Raw genomic sequence first — 22,784 nt, 5'->3', positions numbered from 1 at the left:
CAATGCTGATCATGATTTTCAACAAACAGGGAGTGGTTCACAAGGAATTTTTTACCTGAAGGGAAGAGAGTCAATGCTGCATTCTATGTACAGCTGCTTCAGAGACTACTGAAGTGCATTTCATGGGCAAGGCCGTAATTTCAAGAGAAAGGCAGCTGGCTCTTGTTGTGAGGATACTGACGAAAGATGACATTGTACAGATCAACAATCCACCCTACTCTTTCGATCTAGCACCAGCAGACTTCTTCCTCTTTCCCAATGCAAAAACTGTCCTCGAAGTAAAGAGATTTCGAAGACAAATAAAAACATAACAGAAAATAGTTCTTGTGACTTAAGTGATCTCTTGTGAAAGTGATATTGCAGAGACAGCTGTCACTGAACAAGTGGCAAGGAAATACCATGAAACGTTTGAAATAAATAAATTATGTTTATTTCCAAATCAATAATAAACAATTAAAACAACATAGGTTTGAGTGATTTATTATCTTCAAATAACAGTTTATCTGTGCACGATGCCATTCAAGGAATATCTAAAAATGTAACCAACAATCTGAAATCACCTCTTTTGAAACTTTCACTAACTCCTTTCAGAAACTTTTGTAATAAGTGCCTTCAATCAGGTGGCAATTATTTTGAATACAAATAAAACCATTTTTGAGCTCCTTTTTATTGTGCCAGTTTGGGAACTTTATTACCACACCTTGTACAAGTATATAAAAAGATCTAGCCAGTGTTTTGTAAATTCTGATTCTGTATGTAGCTGCATGAGGAGACCAGAATAATATCTTGGAGTCTGTCTTTTTCATCCATATGTGTTATCCAAGATATTTAAAACGATTTACTTGTTCTAGGATTTGGTGTTATATGAAGATTTTGCTCCTTATCGGCTCGTTACCTCGGAAAGCCATTAATTTGGTTTTTCCCAGTAATATTTCCATGTTATATTTTTTTTGCGAGCAAGTTTAAATGATGGTCAGAATATCGTATGAAGGGATTCAAAAAAGATTTTCATTCACCGAGAAGTAATCATTATTATTAGCCATATAATGCAAAGCAGCCTGAGGCTTATGCTACACCAGAGAAAAAAATTTCCCGAGTTACCCTGAGAGAGAGAAGTAGAAAGGAATCACCAAGAAAGAGAAGAATGATGATATCCAGCTCAGGACCCGGGGTTTGCCAAGCCCATACTCACCAGGTATAAGCCCCTAGGGTCATGATAGAAGGTTTAAAAAAAAAAAAAAAAAAACACCATGTATTACACTTTTTCAACATAGTCACCAGTCAAGATGACACATTTACACTCAATATACTTCCACAGGCCAGTTCTGCAGAAGTCCTCTGGCTGTCTTTCAAACCACAACTGGCAGCAGAAATCACCTCATTATAGGCAGCAAAGTGTTTTTCATGAAGAAAGGACTTCAGAGAAGGAAAGAGGAAGAAATCCAAGGGCGCAAGGTTGTGGAAATAAGCAGGATGCAACAATATTTCACACCCACATTCGTGGATACACTGCACCGCAGCATATGAGGAATGCACAGGAGCATTATCGTGGAGCAGTCACACATCTTTTGACAACTTTCCCCATCTTTTTCTTTCAGAATAATATTTTGCCATCGTAGTACAGCCCTTCTGAAGGTAATCTGTTAGTATTACACCATGCTGACCCTAAAAAACTGACAGGATTGCCTTGTCAGCATTTGACTGCCCTTTTGTTAGAAAATAGTTGCTTAATGCATTAAGCAACTATTGTCTTCACCATGTCTGTCTGTCTGCTTGCAATAACTTGATACCTAGCAGATGGACTTCAATGAAATTTTATATTTGGCTCTTTTAGAACATCTAGCTTGCCCAAATTTCACTGAAATTAGATCAATAGAAATCCAGCAATTATTATTTATTTTTTGTTCATACATATCATATAGGTTATCTATATATCCTTATGTTGTAAATGAAGAATTGGATATTATGTTTGTTGCAATATGCTGATTGGAGGAACGAACAGACAATATGAAAAATGTGCAGAAACAAAATGTTCTTAGTTCACGCAATATTATAACTTTTTGCTTGTTTTTTTTTTTTTTTTTTTGGTTACAAATCATGAATTATTATTTTCTAACGTGCCCAAAATGTAATGCAGTGCATACATTAACTGACTTGTTTTTATGAGATTTTAACCACTTTGGGGATCTTAATTTTGATGTAACTAATTAATGATCTGTTTCCAGTTCACACCTGCAGTAAACCTTTACTTAAGTTAGTTTTTCACTTACTATTATATAATATCGGTGTTTTGTTACACCACAGACACTCTTAAACTACAAAGTAGTTGTTGTGGGCATCATTTGCTCTTTCTCATATTGTGCTCTGCCTTCACGACGAGTTGCCATGATACTGCACTACCTCAAATAAGTAACGCTTCACTAATAGAGAAGGCTATTGTTACTTATTCTCAGTGAGTACCACCACCCAGGCATGTTTCAAAGCTATTGGCCTATCATCAGTGGGCGGGCAGGTACCCTAGTATTGCAGACATGACGACCCAGTTGTGAAGTTAATCGCACAATATGAGAGATGCCAAAAGGTGTATAAGATAATATTTAAAATAATTAAATGCACAAGGCATAATACTTTAAGAGTTTAGTATCTATATAATATCGGTGTTTTGTTACACCATAGACACTCTTAAAAAACTACAAAGTAGTTGTTGTGGGCATCATTTGCTCTTTCTCATATTGTGCTCTGCCTTCACGACGAGTTGCCATGATACTGCACTACCTCAAATAAGTAACGCTTCACTAATAGAGAAGGCTATTGTTACTTATTCTCAGTGAGTACCACCACCCAGGCATGTTTCAAAGCTATTGGCCTATCATCAGTGGGCGGGCAGGTACCCTAGTATTGCAGACATGACGACCCAGTTGTGAAGTTAATCGCACAATATGAGAGATGCCAAAAGGTGTATAAGATAATATTTAAAATAATTAAATGCACAAGGCATAATACTTTAAGAGTTTAGTATCTATATAATATCGGTGTTTTGTTACACCATAGACACTCTTAAAAAACTACAAAGTAGTTGTTGTGGGCATCATTTGCTCTTTCTCATATTGTGCTCTGCCTTCACGACGAGTTGCCATGATACTGCACTACCTCAAATAAGTAACGCTTCACTAATAGAGAAGGCTATTGTTACTTATTCTCAGTGAGTACCACCACCCAGGCATGTTTCAAGGCTATTGGCCTATCATCAGTGGGCGGGCAGGTACCCTAGTATTGCAGACATGACGACCCAGTTGTGAAGTTAATCGCACAATATGAGAGATGCCAAAAGGTGTATAAGATAATATTTAAAATAATTAAATGCACAAGGCATAATACTTTAAGAGTTTAGTATCTATATAATATCGGTGTTTTGTTACACCATAGACACTCTTAAAAAACTACAAAGTAGTTGTTGTGGGCATCATTTGCTCTTTCTCATATTGTGCTCTGCCTTTACGACGAGTTGCCATGATACTGCACTACCTCAAATAAGTAACGCTTCACTAATAGAGAAGGCTATTGTTACTTATTCTCAGTGAGTACCACCACCCAGGCATGTTTCAAGGCTACTGGCCTATCATCAGTGGGCGGGCAGGTACCCTAGTATTGCAGACATGACGACCCAGTTGTGAAGTTAATCGCACAATATGAGAGATGCCAAAAGGTGTATAAGATAATATTTAAAATAATTAAATGCACAAGGCATAATACTTTAAGACTCGTCGTGAAGGCAGAGCACAATATGAGAAAGAGCAAATGATGCCCACAACAACTACTTTGTAGTTTTTTAAGAGTGTTTATGGTGTAACAAAACACCGATATTATATAGATACTAAACTCTTAAAGTATTATGCCTTGTGCATTTAATTATTTTAAACTTACTATTATGTAATCTATAATGGATTTATAACCACAGGCTGACCCTGTGTATCTGTGATAGTCCTTATGTTTGAAGGATGAATTTATTACTCTCAGTTTGTTAGATATCATAAAATATATTAATCTGAAACCATCATTACTGATTACATCTCCTCCATATACTCCTATGAAATTGCTTTTTTTCCCTACTTATTTGGGCATTAGGTCTTCTACATTAGAATATAGTTTCTTTGATTTACTTTATCTAAAATACCTTGAAATCGACTCTAGAATTCATTGCTTCCTTTCTTTTTACCTCCTGTTGGGACATATGTACCTATTATTGTCATGTGATCATGTTGAACTTTAATTCTGACTTAGATGATTCTGTCATTCCAAAATAAGTAATAAACTTTACTGTTATTTAGTGATTTATGTATTAGTAGCAATATTTTTTTCTTTGTTTCCATTATTATAATTGTGGATTGAATTTTATTATATGCAATAAATTACAATACTATATTATATATTAAATTATATACAGTCAAATCCGGATAAGACATTTCCCAAGACACACATACATAAGTTAAGAATGATTTTAAGTACTATTTGAAATTTATAAATATTTTACTCTATAAAGGTTATAGTTGAACTCCTTTGGAGTTCAACTATAACCTTTTTTTTATGAACTCCAAAGGAGTTCATCCTTCCAACTATAACCCTTCAAATCAGAAAAATATAATATAATTAGTATAATCAGTACAATTAATAATTATTATACTCATATAATCAGTATAATTAATATTTGTAGCATTAAAATAAAACTGCTAAGGAGGGACAAATAATTATGGCCAATATGGTAGATAGATAAAAATAGGTTATTCTTTAAAGCATTATCAAAAATACTAATGATAATCTACAGAAATAAAGTATTATAAATTTAGTTTTCAACATTCCTTAAAAGGTCACAATTACAATAAGACACAGCAACAATCCACTAAGTAATTCAGAACTGTTCAAAACCATCAGAACTTAACGAAAAACACTTCATGTGGTCGACAATATTCAATTATGGATATCGATGAAAACAATTGCAATATGTCACTTCCATTATATCAAAATCTTTATACCAAAATGGTTTTAGCGCTGAGAACCTCAGACTACAGAAAATTCATTAATCAAACAAGTTAATGCATAATATCATTTTAGTTTGTAATAAATTACCGAAGTAAGTGAAATGGCATAGTTTTTGTGCATTATATCTCATATTGTGAATGCCTTCATAACGAGTTCCCCCGATATTGAACTACCTTGAATAAGCAACACTTCCCCAGTAGAGAAGACTATGTTACTTATTCTTGGCAGAGATACTCGGTGGTATCAGCCAAGTATCCGGAGGTGGTACCCTTCACAACGAGTTGCACAGCTTGTAGTTTCAACGGAAAAGGGCAAAACTGTGTTGTTAAAAGGACACTATGAGAAACCCACAATGTTGAATAGATGGAGTCAGTCTGCAGCGTGTGTGAAGACGATCAAATATCTAGGAGTTAAGATTGACAGGCAGTTACAGTTTGTCTCACAAATCAATTACACTACTGAGAAGATTCATAAATTTGTTGGTACGACGGTGTGTTTGTTGTTTGTTATTCGGTTTTTAGGAGCATTAGCAACTAAGGCCATATTGCTCCAGGAATATGTGGTGGTCATTCCCTGACCTTTCCACATTCTCCGTATTTGGTGGTGATGGGGTCGAACCCCGGTCGAATCAAGCGTGTGTTACGCACTGCTACTCCTTCCCACCTGGCTACAGAGGCGCCACGACGGTGTGTAACTAGGAAGGAGTAGGGGATAAAAGGCAAGGCAGTGAATTATTTTATGACTGTATCTTCTTCTTGCCAATTGTGAGCTACGGTGCACATGTCTGGCTAGATTGTGCATTGCAAAAGGCAAATGTTAGGAAGACATTTGCAATTCAACGGATAATATTGTTACAACTCAGCATAGTCTGTAGGACTGTGTCAGATGAGGTCTTAGGGTTATAACAGGACAGCTACCACTGGATCTGGTCTTAATATTTAAGTCACATGCATCTATTTGAGGCGTAGACAGCCATACAAGCAGATATCAACTGAGATTTGTTGTGATAGAGGTTATAATGAGGAGAAGAAATGATTGTGGACACTTCTTGTTAACCAGTGGCAAGATAGATGGAACAATTGTACCTGGGGTTTGATAACCAAAAGGTTTCTTCCACGTATTAAACAGTTTGGGAAAGGTATGTCAAGTTGGTTTCAATCAAACCTCTATTCAACATTCCTGGTTACAGGATACAGGTCCTTCTTTGAAAAATTAAACGAATTAGGTATTTCAGCATGTTTGTGGTACACTTGTGGAGAAAAAGAAAACTGGGTTCATCTTCTGTATGGGTGTCATGAGTACCAGGATCTATGAGAGGAATTGACTGATGGAGCACCCAACGTGAAAGTACTGATTTCTGGATGTGAAGCCCTTTTACTGAAGACAAGGACAAACTTTTGGGATATCTAAAATTTTGCAGTACTGTATACAGGTCTCAAGAGAAGACAAGTCCTGCTACAAGTGGAGCAAGAACAATGCTGATGAAACAACCTGCATAAAAAATTTGGTTAGGTGGATGGGCTAAATAGTCAACTGGACACTGGAACAGAATTTTGCAGTCAGAGTAAGCATAGGATGTGTGGTACCATTCCAATTAATGGTGGGCAGCTAATACCTTGTTAAAATACACAAATGCAGCTATTGCTCATAGCAAAACAATATTCTTGTGTGACAGCAGCATGAAATAAGATGACCACTACATTTCCATGTGCAGCACTGGATATTTTCATAGCACATTCCAGTTTTTCATGACTGAAACAGATACATGTACAATGTTTCTTTCATCTTCAGCAAGCAAAAATGGAAGAAGTTAGTGATTTAACCACAGGTGACAATTACTTCGCTGTCTCTTTGTGGAAGTTAAAACTAATATCCTCTTCAGTAGAGATGACTGTTTCTTCCTAAAAATGCGATCCATGCAACATCATAGTGAAAACAATTTCCACCATGCAGTGAAAAGCTCCTACAACATTTTCTTGAATGATCCTTGCTGCATAAGTTGATCTTCTGGGTACATCATACTGAAATTAAAATTCGGAGTGACTAGTTCCTACAAGATGATATCCTCAGGTGAGCTGCTTCAAGGTGATCTTTAGATAACTGCAAAGCTGTTCTTTGTGCCGCAGATGACAACTGTGTGATGGAGTTCCTTGTACTACAGTCACAAGCTTTGACAGATGGTAGACAATCACTAATGACTCAAGGGTCACCTTTTACTCGGTATGGGAATTTCGCTGTTGCCCTTGCTACCTGGGGGGGGAGAGTTCTTCAACTTCAAGATCCTCTCTATACACACCCACCTACCCTGCCACATTTGGATATGATTTGGATATGCCAGCTGCAGACAAACTCCTCCAATTCTCTAATGGGGCAGGATTCACCTTCATTGGGGTGAAATCTATATAGTAGATAGACCATCCCAGGAATGGGCCCTGCCCATTCCTGGGATGGATTCAATCCATTGTCTCTTCTGACACTTTCACCAGTGTGGAACTCACACTTGTTGACTCCTGAGAACTTCCAGGAGTGAGATCATCTTCCAATGTCCTCAGACATCTCCTGAAGGTGTAATGCTCTTGCTGATCCTGGTTTGTCAGGGTGGGATTCTGGGATATCTTCTCCTCCACCAACATGGGATCACCTTACTAACCACTGGGTCCTCCCAGGTGGTTAGTAAGGTGATCCCAGACTTGTCTTGGGTGAAATCTTCAAACATCTGAAGATTTTCACCCAAGGAGGCAAGCTCTTGAAATTTTAAAGGGCTGTCCGTATTTTCATGTGGCCTGGTATGAGTTCTATGATTGATGGCTTGCATCCTTGTGGAATGGGCAGGAATCAGGCAGAAATCTTTCAAGTGATCCTGGTTGATAAGAGGCCTGTCGGACAGCATTCAAATACAATGTGACATCAAACATGACACTAATATTAAACACATGGCCAGACTGACAGTCCTGGCTATTAGAACTGAAGCATCAGCACGTGAGAGAAACCTCTGGGGCTGTGCCACCACGAGACATATACATGTCCATATGTATTATATCTATACAAGGGCTGACCTGCATGTAAAGTGCGCTGAAAAACCTAAAATAACTCAGAGAAACTGTTACCCCTCCCTCATTAAGCTGAAAAGGTCTTTAAGACTTCCCCAGCCTCCAATAGGGTTTGAATCTAGATGTCTCCAAATGAGCAACAAGTTTCCGTCAGTGTCAATCCACTGTTGATATTCTGGCTTTGTTACCCATTTATGGACAAATTCAATGGAAAAGTTTGGTGAAACACAAGCAATTGCTCTTGACATCTCAAAGGCTTTCAATCGTGTTTGGCATAAAGGTCTTCTAAACATGCTTCCATCTTATGGTTTTCCTGCTGTTTTTTTTGTAATTGGTTATCCAGTTTTCTCTCTGACCGCTCACCGAAGGTGACTGTAGATGGCTCTCTGTCTTCTAACTTCCCCACTAATGCTAGTTTTCCCCAAGGTTCAGTTCTTTCCCCCCCCCACTCTTTTCCTCTTATACATTCTTTCATTGACCGGAAATCCTATCCATTGTTTTGCTGATGAAAGCACATTGCATTCTACTTTCCAATTTGAGAAACCTTGCCCTGCTCAATCAGCTTCAACTTCTTGAATATCTGCTACCAATTCCTTAAATACGAATCTCCAAGTTATTCTCCAGTGGGGCAAAGACATCTTAGTTGATTTCAATCCTTCAAAAACTCAGTCCTGCCTTATATCTAGCAAAAAGGATTTTTCTGCTTTGTTTTTTTTTTGTTTGTTTTAGTTAGTTGTTGGCGCATTGGCTTCTGTGGCCATAATGCACCTCCCAAGCTTTTTGCAGTACTCTGATCCAAGCCCGAGGCGGGATTCGAACCCGCGACCTTTGGGTTGCCAGGCAGGCACTTTAACCACCCGGCCAGCCTGGTTGGCCGATTTTTCTGCTCCTATGCTTATCTTTGGTGACACTCCGATTTCTAGGCAAGATGATATATCTCTTTTGGGGATTACCCTGACTTCTAATCTCTCTTGGCACAAGCACATTACAAATATTGCTTCCTCTGCATCTAAAAAACTTAGTTTTCTCTTTCACTCTCAGCATTAGTTTTCTTCCAAACAGCTGTTCACTCTGTACAAACTGCAAATCTGCCCTACCATGGAATATTGTTCCCACATCTGAGGTGGCGCCCCCAAAACCTCTCTCAGGCTTCTAGACTCCATTCAGAAGAGGGCAGTTAGGTTAATTAATGACTCATTTCTAACAGTCTCCACTCTCTGTCTCATAGATGTTCTGTTTCTGCTGCATGCCTTTTCTACAGATACTTCCATGGGCACTGTTCTGAATTGGCTTCTATAATTCCCTCTCTCTCTCTCTTTCAAAACAGTCCAAACACATGCTACAACCAGCCAACATCCATTTACTGTCCAACTTCAAACTCACAGAACCAACTTTTCATTTTCCTCATTTATTCATTCAACTGCTGTTTTCTGGAACAACCTTCCTTCATATGTATTTCCTGAAAATTACAATCTACAAAAGTCTAATGTCAACAAATATCTTCTTTTGTCTTCTCAACCTCCAACTCATGCAAAGTACTAAGTACTATAGGTTCTAATACCTCTCATGTTTGGGGTTTCCATTAAAAAAAAAGTAGCAAACCCACTATACTATCACAGAGGTATGACAATCTTTTCATATAGTTATTTGGGAGAAACTTCAGCTTTTTAACTGTAAACACTAGTTTCTTCACAGACCTGAGGAAATAATGTGTACATGGAAATAAGATCATTCATACATGTGCACATGCCGTACTCTATAGATTAATCACTAATTGTAGTTCTTGTTGAGCTATCACAGGTTTTTGTACAAAGATATTTAGCTTTGTACTTTATGTTTTTTGAGTTGGTTAGTGGCATGACAGTTGTTGTTGTTATTTGGTTTTTTAGGAGCATTAGCAACTAAGGCCATGTTGCTCCGGGGATATGCGGTGGTCATTCCTTGACCTTTCCGCATCCTCCGTATTTGGTTGGCATGACAGAGCAAACTATATACCATTCCTCTAATTTTACCTACATCTGTGTTTTTCCTGTCTCTCCACTTTTGGAAGGGATCCATAAAAGAGTAATGTACTTTTCCATTGATTCATACCATTCTTTCTCAGAAAGCCTCTAAATGTAAAAGGACCACTAGGCAGCAGTGATCACATGTACTGATTTGGGATTTACTTGAAGATGTAACTAAAATCAAGGGTAAAGGGAAGGGTTTTTGCTTTTGTAAAGTTGACTACAGTGATCTCAGCCAGTTTTTAAATTCCATACAATGGGACCAACTGATGATGTTGCCGTCAGCAAATTCTAAATGGGAATCACTCAAGGAATTAATCCTAAAAGCTACTAGACTTTTCATACTAACTATGAAATACTCTTCAAGGTGCAGCCCTAAATGGGTGTCAGATGAACTAATGAGACCCATGGCAGATAATAAGAATACATTTTTATTCTCTGCATGTAAATTATTAGGCAACACAGAAGATGCATATGAATTATTAAGCGACACAGAAGCCTATAGCAGATATAAGCTAGTGTAATCAAGTCACAAAGGAGGTTAGGCAAGCAAAGGCAGATTATAAGAAACCTTTGGCAAAGGATGCAGATTCATTTACTTAAGTAAACTTGAAGGAAGGGGGATGAATCAGATTGGAACACTTGATACCAATCATTCAACTGTTGATGATCCTGCTCAGGTTGCTGAAAAACTGAATGCATATTTTGCATCTACATTCACACATGAGGAATCCTTCAGAGGAGAAAACTAGAAGTTCATCAAACTCTAACAGGGTGCTAAATGATTTTGTAATAACTGAGAGGAAAGTGGAAGAGAAATTGTTGAAGTTAAACATAAGAAAGGCACCTGGGATGGATGGGATCTATCCAATTATACTGAGGGAGGCAGTGCGAAGGAAGTAAACAAACACTCAGCCATAATTATGAGAGCATCCATGGAATCAGGGAGGTCCCTGTGGTCTGGAGATGTGTGAATGTGTCCCCAATTCACAAAGGGAGATCACAGGTTGACGAGTAATTACAAGCCAGTTTAATTTCTGTTTCAGGGAAAATAATAAAGTCACTGATTAAAGAAGTAATGCAAGATCATCTAAATAAGGCTGCAATTACACTTCAGATACAGCATGGGTTTGTAAGGGGAAATCTTGTCTGACCAATTTGATTGGATATTATGATGTCATCACAAAGGAACTGGATACAAAAAATAATTTTGATATCACATACTTGGATTTCAGGAAAGCTTTTGATACTGTTACACATAAAAGACTGCCGTGCATTAAGAGCAAGTTGCTGCTATGGATAAAGGGATGGGTGAGTGGGAGAAGACAGAGGGTGGTAATCAATAGACACTGCTCTTCGTGGACTAATGCTGTTAGTGGAGTCCCCAGAGTTCTCAAATACAAACCTATAAAGTTATGAATCTATAAAAATGGTGTCAGCTCCCTATTGACACCATCAGAATTTAGAAGACATCATCTTACTTCTCACAGTGTCACTTTACAAGATTTTTTTTTTTTTAATGAAAACCCCAAGCATGAGAGGTAATAGAACCTACAGTAAAATAAGAACTCTTCATTGTATGCAGAACGCACATTGCTGTACAAGGCACATTGCCCTTCACGGCTACAAGCCAGGGGTTAAGTACTATCCCATACATGGATTGAAGGTTGAGAAGACAAAAAAAGATACTTGTTAACATGAATTTCTGTAGATTTCAATTTTAAGGAAATACTTATGAAAGGAGATTGTTCCAGAAAATGGAAGTTGAAGGAATAAATGAGGAAGAAGAAAAGTTGGTTCTATGAGTTTGAAGTTGAACAGTACAAGGATGCTGATTGGCTGCAACATATGTTCAGACTGGTTTGGAAGAGAGAGCAGAAATTATAAAGCCAACTCAGAAGAACAGTGCCCATGAAAGCATGGACCTGACGTAGCCAAGTGGTCAGGAGTGCGAGTGCAGTAGTGCACACTCTTTGAGTGGACCGGGGTTCAAGCCCGTGATTACCAAATGCGATTAACATTTATACTGAATGATTTACTGTAAACTCCACTGTGTGTGTGTGTGTGTGTGTGTGTGTGTGTGTGTGTGTGTGTGTGTGTGTGTGTGTGTGTGTGTGTGTGTGTGTGTGTGTGTGTGTGTGTGTAGCTTGAATAAAAGGTTAGACTCCTCTTAAAAAGAGAAACGATATGATGTCTTCTTGATGGCAATTTTCAATTTATAAATATTTTTTTAGCAAATTACCAAATCTCAAAGTTCCCGCAAACAAGTTCTGTCAGCTGTTACTGAACAGATTACCATTCTCAATGATCTCTGCTGTTTTGTTACTAAGGTCAAAAAAGCCTAGTAAGATGCCTTGTATAATTTCTAGGTGTCTAGTAACACACATCTTCAACCTTATCTTCCTCCAAAGCACACTGCACACTGAGCTACTTTAAACCTTCGTTTTTAGTTTTTCGTTGTTAGATCCCAAAAACACCACACTGCTCACTTTCTGAAACCTAATATTCAAACAAGCCTGACAATGTTTTTCTGAAGAATAAAAATTATGCTGATGCAAATATCAAATCCTCAAAAACTGTGATAAAAAGATACATTTTTTGTGCCGTGCACTGGTTAGTAACATCATTTAATGACTTACTAATGTTATTAATACCTTCATAATGTGGAAACTTCCAAAATTCCTTGAAACTTGGCTTTCCTTTTGATCATCAAGAATATCCACTTCAGGTAATAAGCCTTGAATATAGCAATATCCCTTATATCCACTGGCAGATTAATAATATGGTGTTCAGGATCATGGAAGTTATTTTTTATTTCTTTTACGTTCAGACAGAGGGTCTAACAGTCCAGTTTGTGGACTGTACGGCTGCCTAAATGATGATAAATTCTGAAGTCTGTGATCACCATAGAATAATCCCTACACATTGCCTATACATAATCCCTACACATTGCCTATACATAATCCCTATACAATATTGCACACTGAACACTGTTTTGGTAAGCAATGACTTTCCATTACTTTTCCAGATGATTGGAAGTTTGGACTTGATAAAACCCCTTAATGTCCAAGGGTTCCTCCTATGAAGCAATTGGTTTAAGATTGCAGTATCAATATATCTTCTGATTTGTTAATGAAACACGCTACTTCATTTTGTAAACTGTAGAGCATTTCATTATCATTAACACAAATTAGACAATTTAATTAATTAATAACTGTGCATTGCAATATTTAAAATATTTCAGAACATTAACGGAATAAATAATTAAGAAAAACTTTTTTTTCTTAATTATTTAGTTTCTCTCCTGTCTTGCTGGACAGGAGAGAAACTAAACAGAATAGAAGAAGAAACAGACAGAAAAAAACAGGTTGGGAGATCAGAGGCTGTGTTCTTGATTGGATGCTGAGGAGTCTCACAAGAGATCGACTAGTTCCCCTTTTCTGCAAGCCATATGATGTGTTGGAGAGGGCAAGAAAGTAGATCTTTTCCACTTATGGTTATGGGCTATTGTTTTGTTCCACTCTGGCTATCACATGAAAGGTTTCTGGTGGCATACTGATGGGTTTTTTTAACACTACCATGTGTAGAGTTATATCCATGGTTTCTGTCAGGTGGCTTAAGTGTCTATCACTGAATCCATCATGGTCTCTACTGAAGAGAGTTATCCAGGAAGGGAGAGGGATAATGGTGAGCCTGCCAATGTTTCTAATAGGTGTTTTCCAATAATTCTTTTGAATGGGAGATGTTTTGAGAAAGTTTCTCCTTTTGGCTAAACTCCATTATTTGGGTATTAATGTATCCACTTGTCTCCGTGCAATGGGTGTGGTCATAGAACGGAGTGATTGTACGCTTGAGTTCTGTGATTGGGTGATTATTCTGAAGGCGTTTACTCTCTGATTGTTTTGTGTCATCGAGGAGGGGGAGTTCTTAGCTTAGGTAGGGTGTTTATCCACCCACCCCAATGTTTTAAAATCGGAAAACAAGTTCCCAATTTAAAAACAGTGGCAAGTGGGGGTATAAACACCCTAGGCATATCAACCTAGGAGGGCAGTCGGCGGGGAAAGCAGTGAGTGGCACCTGCCAATCACTGCTTTGTTCCTGACCATTTGTCAAAATATGGACTGGTACCCAAGATCTGGAGTTTTACCCTCTTTTTTTTGCTAGTGAGCAACATTCAGCACTTGGGATTAGAGACGGAGAAATCATGATCCTCAAAGATGAAACAATGTGCAGTATCAACTTGGGCAATATTTCCATGATTAATAATTCATGTTGAATGTATTCACTGCAGCCTAACAGCATGAATGCACTGCTCAGAGATTTCATTCTCCACTACCCTGAGTATGGTACCACACAGCTGGTACACTAATCTGGGATTACTGCAACCCATATGCAGTACCAATTTTAAACCTCAATTTCCACTTATCCCATCTGCCTAATTTTTCTAGATCTTGTTGCAGTAGCATCCCCTGATTAATGTGATTGACCTTCGTATCATCTGCAAACTTTAACATTAAGCCTGACATGCCCTCATCAATATCATTAACACAGAAAACAACAAAGGGCACTGTGCTGAACCCTGTGGGGCTTCACTAATAACAGTCACCCAAGGGGAGCGCAGTTCACTGATAACCACTCTCTTGTCTTCCCTTGCTTAACCATCTCTTTATTCAAAGCAGTAACTTGCCCTTAATGTCACACTGCTCCAATTTGTACAACAGTCTTATATGCAATAGTATCAAAAGCTTTTCTGAAATCTAAGTATATGATGCTAAAATTATTTTTTGCATCCAGTACCTTTGTTAATTCATGGTATCCAATCAGATTGGTCAGATAAGATTGTCCCTTAACAAATCCATGTTGTGACTGCATTCCTTCTTAGATCTTGCAATACTTCTTTAACCAGTGATTCTATCATTTTCCCCAGGAAAAGAAGACAAGCTAACAGGTCTGTAATTGCTTATTTCACACTTTAACACCCTTTTGTAAAATGTGGATACATTAATACATCTCCAGTCCATGGGTACCAGGGGCATATTCAAGGGTGGGCAGAGGGGGCATATGCCTCTCCTTAACCAAAAATTTTCAATTAAAGAAAAAGAATGCAGGAGGCATTCTGAAAAAAAAAACTTAAGAGGCTGTTCACCATGCCCTTCCCAAGATGATATTTGGACCTGGTCACCATGCCCCCATGACGATATCTGGATATGCCACTGATAGGTACCTCCTCTGAATCCATGGATAATACACTCATAATTATGGTTAAAGGTTTGCTTACCTCTTTTGCTGCCTCCTTTAACATAATTGGATAGTCCCATCCACTCCAGGTGCCTTTTTTTTTACATTCAGCTTCAACAATTTCTCTTCCACTTTCCTCTCAATTATCACAAAATCATTTAGCTGGCTGTCAAAATTTGATATACTTCTGGTATTCCCAGCCTTAAAAAAATTTCTTGTGTGCAAATGCAGATGCAAAATACCTATTGAGTTCGTCAGCAATCTGAAAATATCATCAATAATTATACCATTCATATATAGCTGACCAATGTGATTATCCCCTTACTTCTAGTATTTACATAAGTAAAGAACACTTTGCTACTTTGCCAGAGGCATCTCATAATCTGCCTTGCCTAACCTCCTTTATGACTTGATTGCAGACTAGTTTATATGTTAATTTATGCATCCCATGCATTTCTCTTCTCTGCCATCAGTTCATCCTACATTGATTTAGGTTTAAGCCTTAAACAGTACCTTTCAGTTGATATAAAAAGCCTAGTAGCTTCTACAATTACTTCCCTGAATGCTTCCCATTTAGAATTTGCTGTTGATAACATCATCAGTTGGTCTCACTGCAGAGAATTTACAAATAGTCTGTCACTTTAGTTACCATTATGAAAGCAAACAGAGAAACAGAAATATGCACTTGTCAGTCAAAAAAAATGGGATATTTGGTCATCTTAAATATAGTTCAACTGTCCAATAGCAAATATCAATTGATAAAGAACTTTTAAAGACTGCCTGCAGAAACAGATATTCGTGTATATTTGGAAATCCATTCTGCAGGAACTTCCCCTAAAAGCTGCAACACTTATCTAATATTTGTATGCTAAAGAAATTTGTAATTTTTTTTGTTGGTAGGGTTGCTCTGTGGTATAACAAACTTAAGCGGTACAGCTGTATAATTAATTTAAATCATTTTACTATATAATTAAAATCAGGTTAGTCCACTTGATATCGATGGTTCGTCTGTTCATGATCCTGCTCAGATTGCTGACAAACAGAACAAGTATTTTGCATCTACATTCACACACGAGGAATTCTGTGGGGAAGTGGAGGACAAAAGCTTATTAAACTCTAGTAGAGAGCTTAATGATTTTGTAATAACTAAGAGCAAAGTGGAGAATAAATTGGTGAAGTTAAATATAAGAAAGGCACCTGGGGCTGATGGGATCTATCCAATTATATCAAAGGAAGTGACAAAGGAAGTAAACAAAATCTTAACCATAATTATGAGGACGTCCTTGGTCTCAAAGTATGTCCCCATGGACTGGAGATGTTCAAATGTAACACAAATTCACAAAGGGGAATCAAAGGGTGACACGAGTAACTACAGACCTGTTAGTTTGACTTCTTTTCCAGGGAAAATAATGGAGTCTCTAGTTAAAGAAGCACTGCAGGATCATCTAGACAAGACTGCAGTTATAGTTCAGACAGAGCATGGGTTTGTTAATGGGAAGTATTGTCTGAAAAATTTGATTGGATACTATGATGTGGTCACAAAGGAACTGGATGCAAAGAATAATTTTGATATCATATACTTGGGTTTTAGGAAAGCTTTTGATACAGTGGCACATGGAAGGCTACTGTACAAATTGGAGCAGTATGGCATTAAGGGCAAGTTGCTACAATAGATAAAAGGATGGTTGAGTGGGAAAAGACAGAGAATGGTAATCAATGGACCCTGCTCTTCGTGAGCTAATGCTATTAGTGGTGTCCCTCAGGGTTCAGTGTTGGGCCACTGTTGTGTTGCATGTTTAACAATGATATTGATGAAGGTATATCCAACATAATGTCAAAGTTTGTAGATGATACAAAGGTTGGCAGGGTTGTTAATGACAGTATTTTGGTAGTTGATTAGTTTAGGTAGTTGACTGGTAGAACAGACTTCCATCTTTTGTTGTGGAAGTTGATAGCCTAAATAAATTTAAGGCTGAGCTGGACAGGCATTTGGAACAAATGGAGGGGTGAAATGGGGGGATGGCTAATGCTGCATAAGCTTGCTTTCTTACATCATATGCCTCTACTAATGCTAATGTATGCTACTGCAACAGGATCTAGAAAAGTTGGGCTGATGGGCTGAAAAGTGGAAACTGAAATTTAACATTGACAAATGCAAAGTACTACATATGGATAGAAGTAAACTCAGAGAAATGTATCAACTGTGTGATATTACACTCAAGATGGTAGAGAATGAAAAAGACCTTGGGGTAACTGTGCAGTCAGATATGAAGTTTTCTGAGGAGTGCATACAGGCCCCCAGAGCAGGTCAGGGAGTCTTGTTAATGATATACAGGAATTTTGCTAGGAGGGAGAAGGAAGTGGTTATTCCTTTGTATAAGGAAATGGCCAGGCCTCATTTCAGGAAGGATCTACAGTTGCTAGAATGAGTACAGAGAAGGGCAACAAGATTTATGAGGGGAACGAAGGGGTGCTCTTACTAAGAAAGGCTTAAATTCTGCAAATTGCAATGTCTGATTGAGGGGTATAAGGCCTTGAATGGATTGAGCATGCTAAATGCTGATGGGATTCTTCCTATTGCTCAGATTACGAACCCGAGGAGCATAAATTCAAATTGAGGAAGGACAGTTGTAGAACAGATGGGAAATTTGCCTTTAACCAGCAGATGGTTGATTGCTGGAACAAAGTTCCATCTGTCGTTGTGGAAGTTGATAGCTTAAATAAATACAAGGAAGAACTGGACAAAACGTCTATTTCTTGCAGCATATGCCTCTTGATAATGATAGTGAATTTAATCTTGTGGACTTAAGGTGGCACAAAACACCTTATGTTTGTTAGATGAGGTGATATTTTCTACTTTTAGTCTATTGAAGAATATGTTATTTTCTTTCATAAACATTGCTAATCTATCCATAAAGGATTAGTCTAATTTCTGTTGGTTTCATTTTGACTAATAAAGGAAATCAATTATAGTAATCTAATAGATGTTCTGTTGAGTGAAAAACTGTAAATATGGCAATAGTTCTGAAATCTGAGAAACCAAAATTCTTTTGCTTTACCCCTGTGATGTTCATCATACTGCATACTAAAGTGACTGTTTAGCTTTTGGCCAAATATGCCTAGCAGCATGAGTAAGACAAAAATGGCCATACATCACTAACCTGCTAACTCATTCTTTAGAAATGCATACCTGCCAACAATTCAGATTTTATTGGAAGACATCCAATTTAATGTGTTTTTATACATAATTATGTTGTTTTTATGAGTTTATACACACTTCAAATTGCTATAGAAAGTTTCATTTTATGGAAATGAATTTTTGTAACTGCGTAATTGAGCCAAATGGTTTCCTGTAATTAGTCTCTTATATTTGTATTTAAAGTACATCATGCCATCAAACATGCTAGGCTGGATAGGTTATCTGGTGTGAATGTTATATTATAACTATAAAAGTCCAAATATTTTTGTGTATTATTCTTGGCACCATGCCAACTGTTTTCAACGATAGGAAGTTGGCTCTGATATTTATGACAATGTAATTGTGAGGTTACACTATACCATAGTATTCTGTGTTGGAAGAGTTCCTCAAGGCACATGAAGCACTGACTTATGGCATGCAGCCTTAGTATAATACATTGGTTCCAATATAGATTGAAATAATTTTATTGTGAACGTAGTGCTATGAAAAATTTTTATGATTACTTCAAAGCTTTAGAAACTGTACATATCAGCATTTGATTGTTTATCTTCAGATATTATTTAGCATATTTCTAGGGTTTGTTTATGCAAAATTTCTTCTTTTCATGTGATAATACGATTTCAAACCATAAGCAAAAGTGAAAAATTCCACAAGGAAAGATCATAAAGAACACTGATTGCAGCATTAAAGTCTAAGCAGCTAATCCGGCATCCCCCCCCCCCCCCCCGCCCATACTTCTCCTTCAACCCATGCATGGTACTGAGTACTATAGGTTTTGATGCCTTTCGTGTTTGGGGTTTTCATAAAAAAAAATAATAAGGCCAGATGCAGATGTTTCAGTGAAAATATTAGTACTTATAATAGCATTATTTGCTCTTGCAGTAGATACAATGGGTTATATGAGGTCAAATAATGTAGACAGAAAATAACAAAAATAATAAAGTGCAATTTGCAATTAAATTCAGCTTCAAAATGAATATCTGAACATCAAATAGAAAGGCCTCAAATTTGACTGCTGACAATCAAGGAAATTTTTGGGAATATTTTACCGGGTCTCATATGGAGCTACCATAAAGCGAAATAAATAAATATATGGAAATACTTTTTCTAGGAATGTTAAACTTTGTTTGTCAGTCAATATTAGATATGTAGCCAATATATATACATATACACTTAAAGCACAGGCTGTGGGAGTGATGTACCCAGGCCTTTAATTGGAAAGGGCCATGAATTCCAACAAAAGAATCACACTCAATCTAAGCAAAAACTCCTACTGTCCTTCATTGGCCCCCCACCTCAACATTGCACCCAGCCCTGCTTAAAGCACTAAAACATTATTATGCCGGCCCTTCCAACAGATTACACATATTACCAGCATCCAACTTATGAATAATCTCTGTAGCATGTAATACTTTTTGGGAAGCAATTAAAGATTTCTCTAATAATTCTAGAATAAATTTAGTTATTTCATCACTTTTATCTATGCTGTCTTTAGTATACAAAGAAGGTATAATTTTTTAAGAAATAAATTTAATCATGTATAATACTGTAGATGCTACCTGCAGCAGCACCCCTTTGTTTTGTGACATTAAATATAATTATGATTACTGAAATGCATATTTTAAACATATGCATGCATAAAATCACAAGTTCCTAACTAAATAATTATTATTATTCATTCAAAGGGTAATTGCATATAGAAATACAGCCAATGGATTTGTGTGTGTGTGGGGGGGGGGGGGGAAATGGCCGTATTTATACTTCACATAAGTAACAAAAATATTCGATTTTACTTATTTTATTATTATAAAAGAGTAACTGTTGCCTAGATCTCTAATATGAAATGCTTTCAGGAATCAAAATTCAATTTAAATAAAAATATTTTATTGAAGCCACTTTAAAGAATGAAGCAAAGAATAGACAGTCAATTATTAATCCCTTGGCTGGAATGAAGAGCTTGTAAAGCAGTATTATTCAATGTAATTGAACAACACTGTTATTTTCTCTTGTATATTAAAGGGTATTTATGTTATATTTTATTTACACAGCATTTTTTTTCTTTAAGTGCTCTTTCTTCCTGTCTTCAATCTCACTTACATTCTCAACATTTGTTTAGTAAATTAATATCAGAGCTTTAATATTTATTTAATATGTAATAAATTTAGGATAAAAGAAAATTACATTATCTTTGAATTGTATAATGCACTAACTAGACGAGGAATCCTTCATTGAATGACTTGATGTTTATAATTCATATGAACACTTAAAAATAGTTTAAGAAAATAATAGCAATATTTATTGAGGAAAAAGGATGCATGACAAGTTATAAACTGTTAGAAGTAATGATACCTTCTTCAAAAAATAACAAATAGATCTATGGGTTCTATACATATGAAAATGTTTTCAAGGTAGCCGAATATACATGTTCGTATAAATGTTTTTAATTTTTAACAAAACATGCAGTAAACATGCAGTAGGTGCATTTTCATATTTAAACGTAACTGCAAATAATTAATCATATGTTCACATTTAAATACATTTACTATTGAATGAATGAAATCCCTTAACTCACGTTCTAGGCAAATGTAGAGGTGGTGCTCCTTTCCTCTGAAAAACTCCATCAACAAAAACACCGTTTTTACCGTTACACACCATATAAAAATGAGGACGTTCAAAATAGATTTCTAAATGTTTCCTAGAAATAAACCCGGAGTGTCCCATATTGACATCTACTTCTCCATGACTACTATTACGTCCAATTGTGATCCGATTTTGCCTGATCATATACTCAAACTCCCTTCCTTCTAACCTTGCTATGGCGGCCCTCTTCGGTTCTGGACTCCATGCGACTTTAGAGGGACTAGTAGGAGCAGATTTTAAAGCTAAAAGAGCCCACGCATCATTATCAGATGCATTGTGTAGGGATGACATGTCTAAACTGCGTAACATACAACTATCAACACTTATTTATTCACGAAACTATTAGTAAACACAAGGCTCACGACTTCCAGCGAGACCGTAATGCTCGCAGACGCACCGTTAGAGTTACTGTTGACATTACCCACAATTCCATGTTCACGGATCATATGTGCACGATCTCCGTAGCCTTGAAAAACTGAACGAGAAAATACCGCTTATAAGAATATCATTATTAGTATACCGTTATTTATTTATTTACTTATTGAATTGAGTAATTTCCATATTTGAATTACATAAAATGTTTTATTTTATGCTTTACAGAGGTCTCCTCAGTAGTACCGGAAACAGAACGATTAAGCCCCCTTTTAAAATTTTAAAAACAAACAGTATTGCAAATTATAAGTCAATATTTAACTACTGATATTTCGTTTATTTGGAAGGGAATGTAGTGTCACCCCTGTGTTAAAACACTGGGTTGACACTGGCTCATCGATTGTTCTTTTAGAGACATAAGAATATAATATTAGCAAGGATGGAAATTCCCATTAGAACTAGTTAAATACTCCATTAATCAGTAGAGGAGCCAGAGAGTAACCAACACATAAAGGCTCTATCTGCAATCATGGGTGTATGGCGAGAAAGGATGTCTGGAGCTAGAAACTTCCACCCGAAAGTGGCAATTTAAAATAATAATAATAAATAAATAAGTAAAATCAATAAATGTTAGTGTAATTGCAACATTTCTGTACGTAGCCAACTACTTAAGAGGTTATGAATCGGCATCATTAAGTATATCTCATGTTGTGAATACATTTACGACTTACCATGCTATTGCACTACTTTTCTTTGCTCATAAATTGCTCAGAAAACTGAAATTTTTTGATCAAAGCAGACAGGCTTCCAGAGCAGGTCATGGTGTATTGTCAGTGATATACAGGAATTTTGAATGTATACTCAAGGCCATGCCTTGAGTACTGCGTACAGGTCTGGCGGCCTCAATTTAGGAAGGATATAGAGTTGATTGAGCGTGTACAGAGAAGAGCAACAAGATTGGTGAGCGGAATGAAGAGCTGTTCTTACCAAGAAAAGCTTAAGTTCTGCAAATTGCAGCATTTGGAGACTAGGCACCTGTGAGGTTATCTGATTGAGGTGTATAAGGAATTGAATGGGTTGAGCAAGCTGAATTCTGATGGGATTCTTCCTCTTGCTCAGATTACGAACCTGAGGGGGCATAAATTCAAATTGAGGAAAGACAGTTGTAGAATAGATGTGCAGAAATTTCCCTTTAGAAACCGGGTGGTTAATTGCTGGAACAAACTTCCATCTGTCCTTCTG

At 37.0% G+C, this 22,784-nt stretch overlaps 1 protein-coding gene across 1 annotated transcript in view; it reads right to left on the bottom strand.

Annotated features, from left to right (window-relative positions):
• LOC150076829 (forkhead box protein K1-like) overlaps positions 1-21,483 on the bottom strand; it is an 86,491-nt gene extending 65,008 nt beyond the window's left edge. Inside the window, exon 1 of the mRNA XM_090385692.1 lies at positions 21,103-21,483. Coding sequence (XP_090241818.1) covers positions 21,103-21,479 — 377 coding nt within the window. The 5' untranslated portion in view covers positions 21,480-21,483. The remainder of the gene's footprint in view (positions 1-21,102) is intronic.
• Positions 21,484-22,784: the final 1,301 nt, after the last annotated feature.

This window comes from Mastigoproctus giganteus, chromosome 12 (genome assembly GCF_048544385.1).
Source record: "Mastigoproctus giganteus isolate SK-2022 chromosome 12, ASM4854438v1, whole genome shotgun sequence".
Taxonomy (NCBI): Eukaryota; Metazoa; Arthropoda; class Arachnida; order Uropygi; family Thelyphonidae; genus Mastigoproctus; species Mastigoproctus giganteus.
The sequence above is the reverse complement of the archived record's forward strand: the minus strand, read 5'-3'. Positions and strand labels throughout refer to the sequence as shown.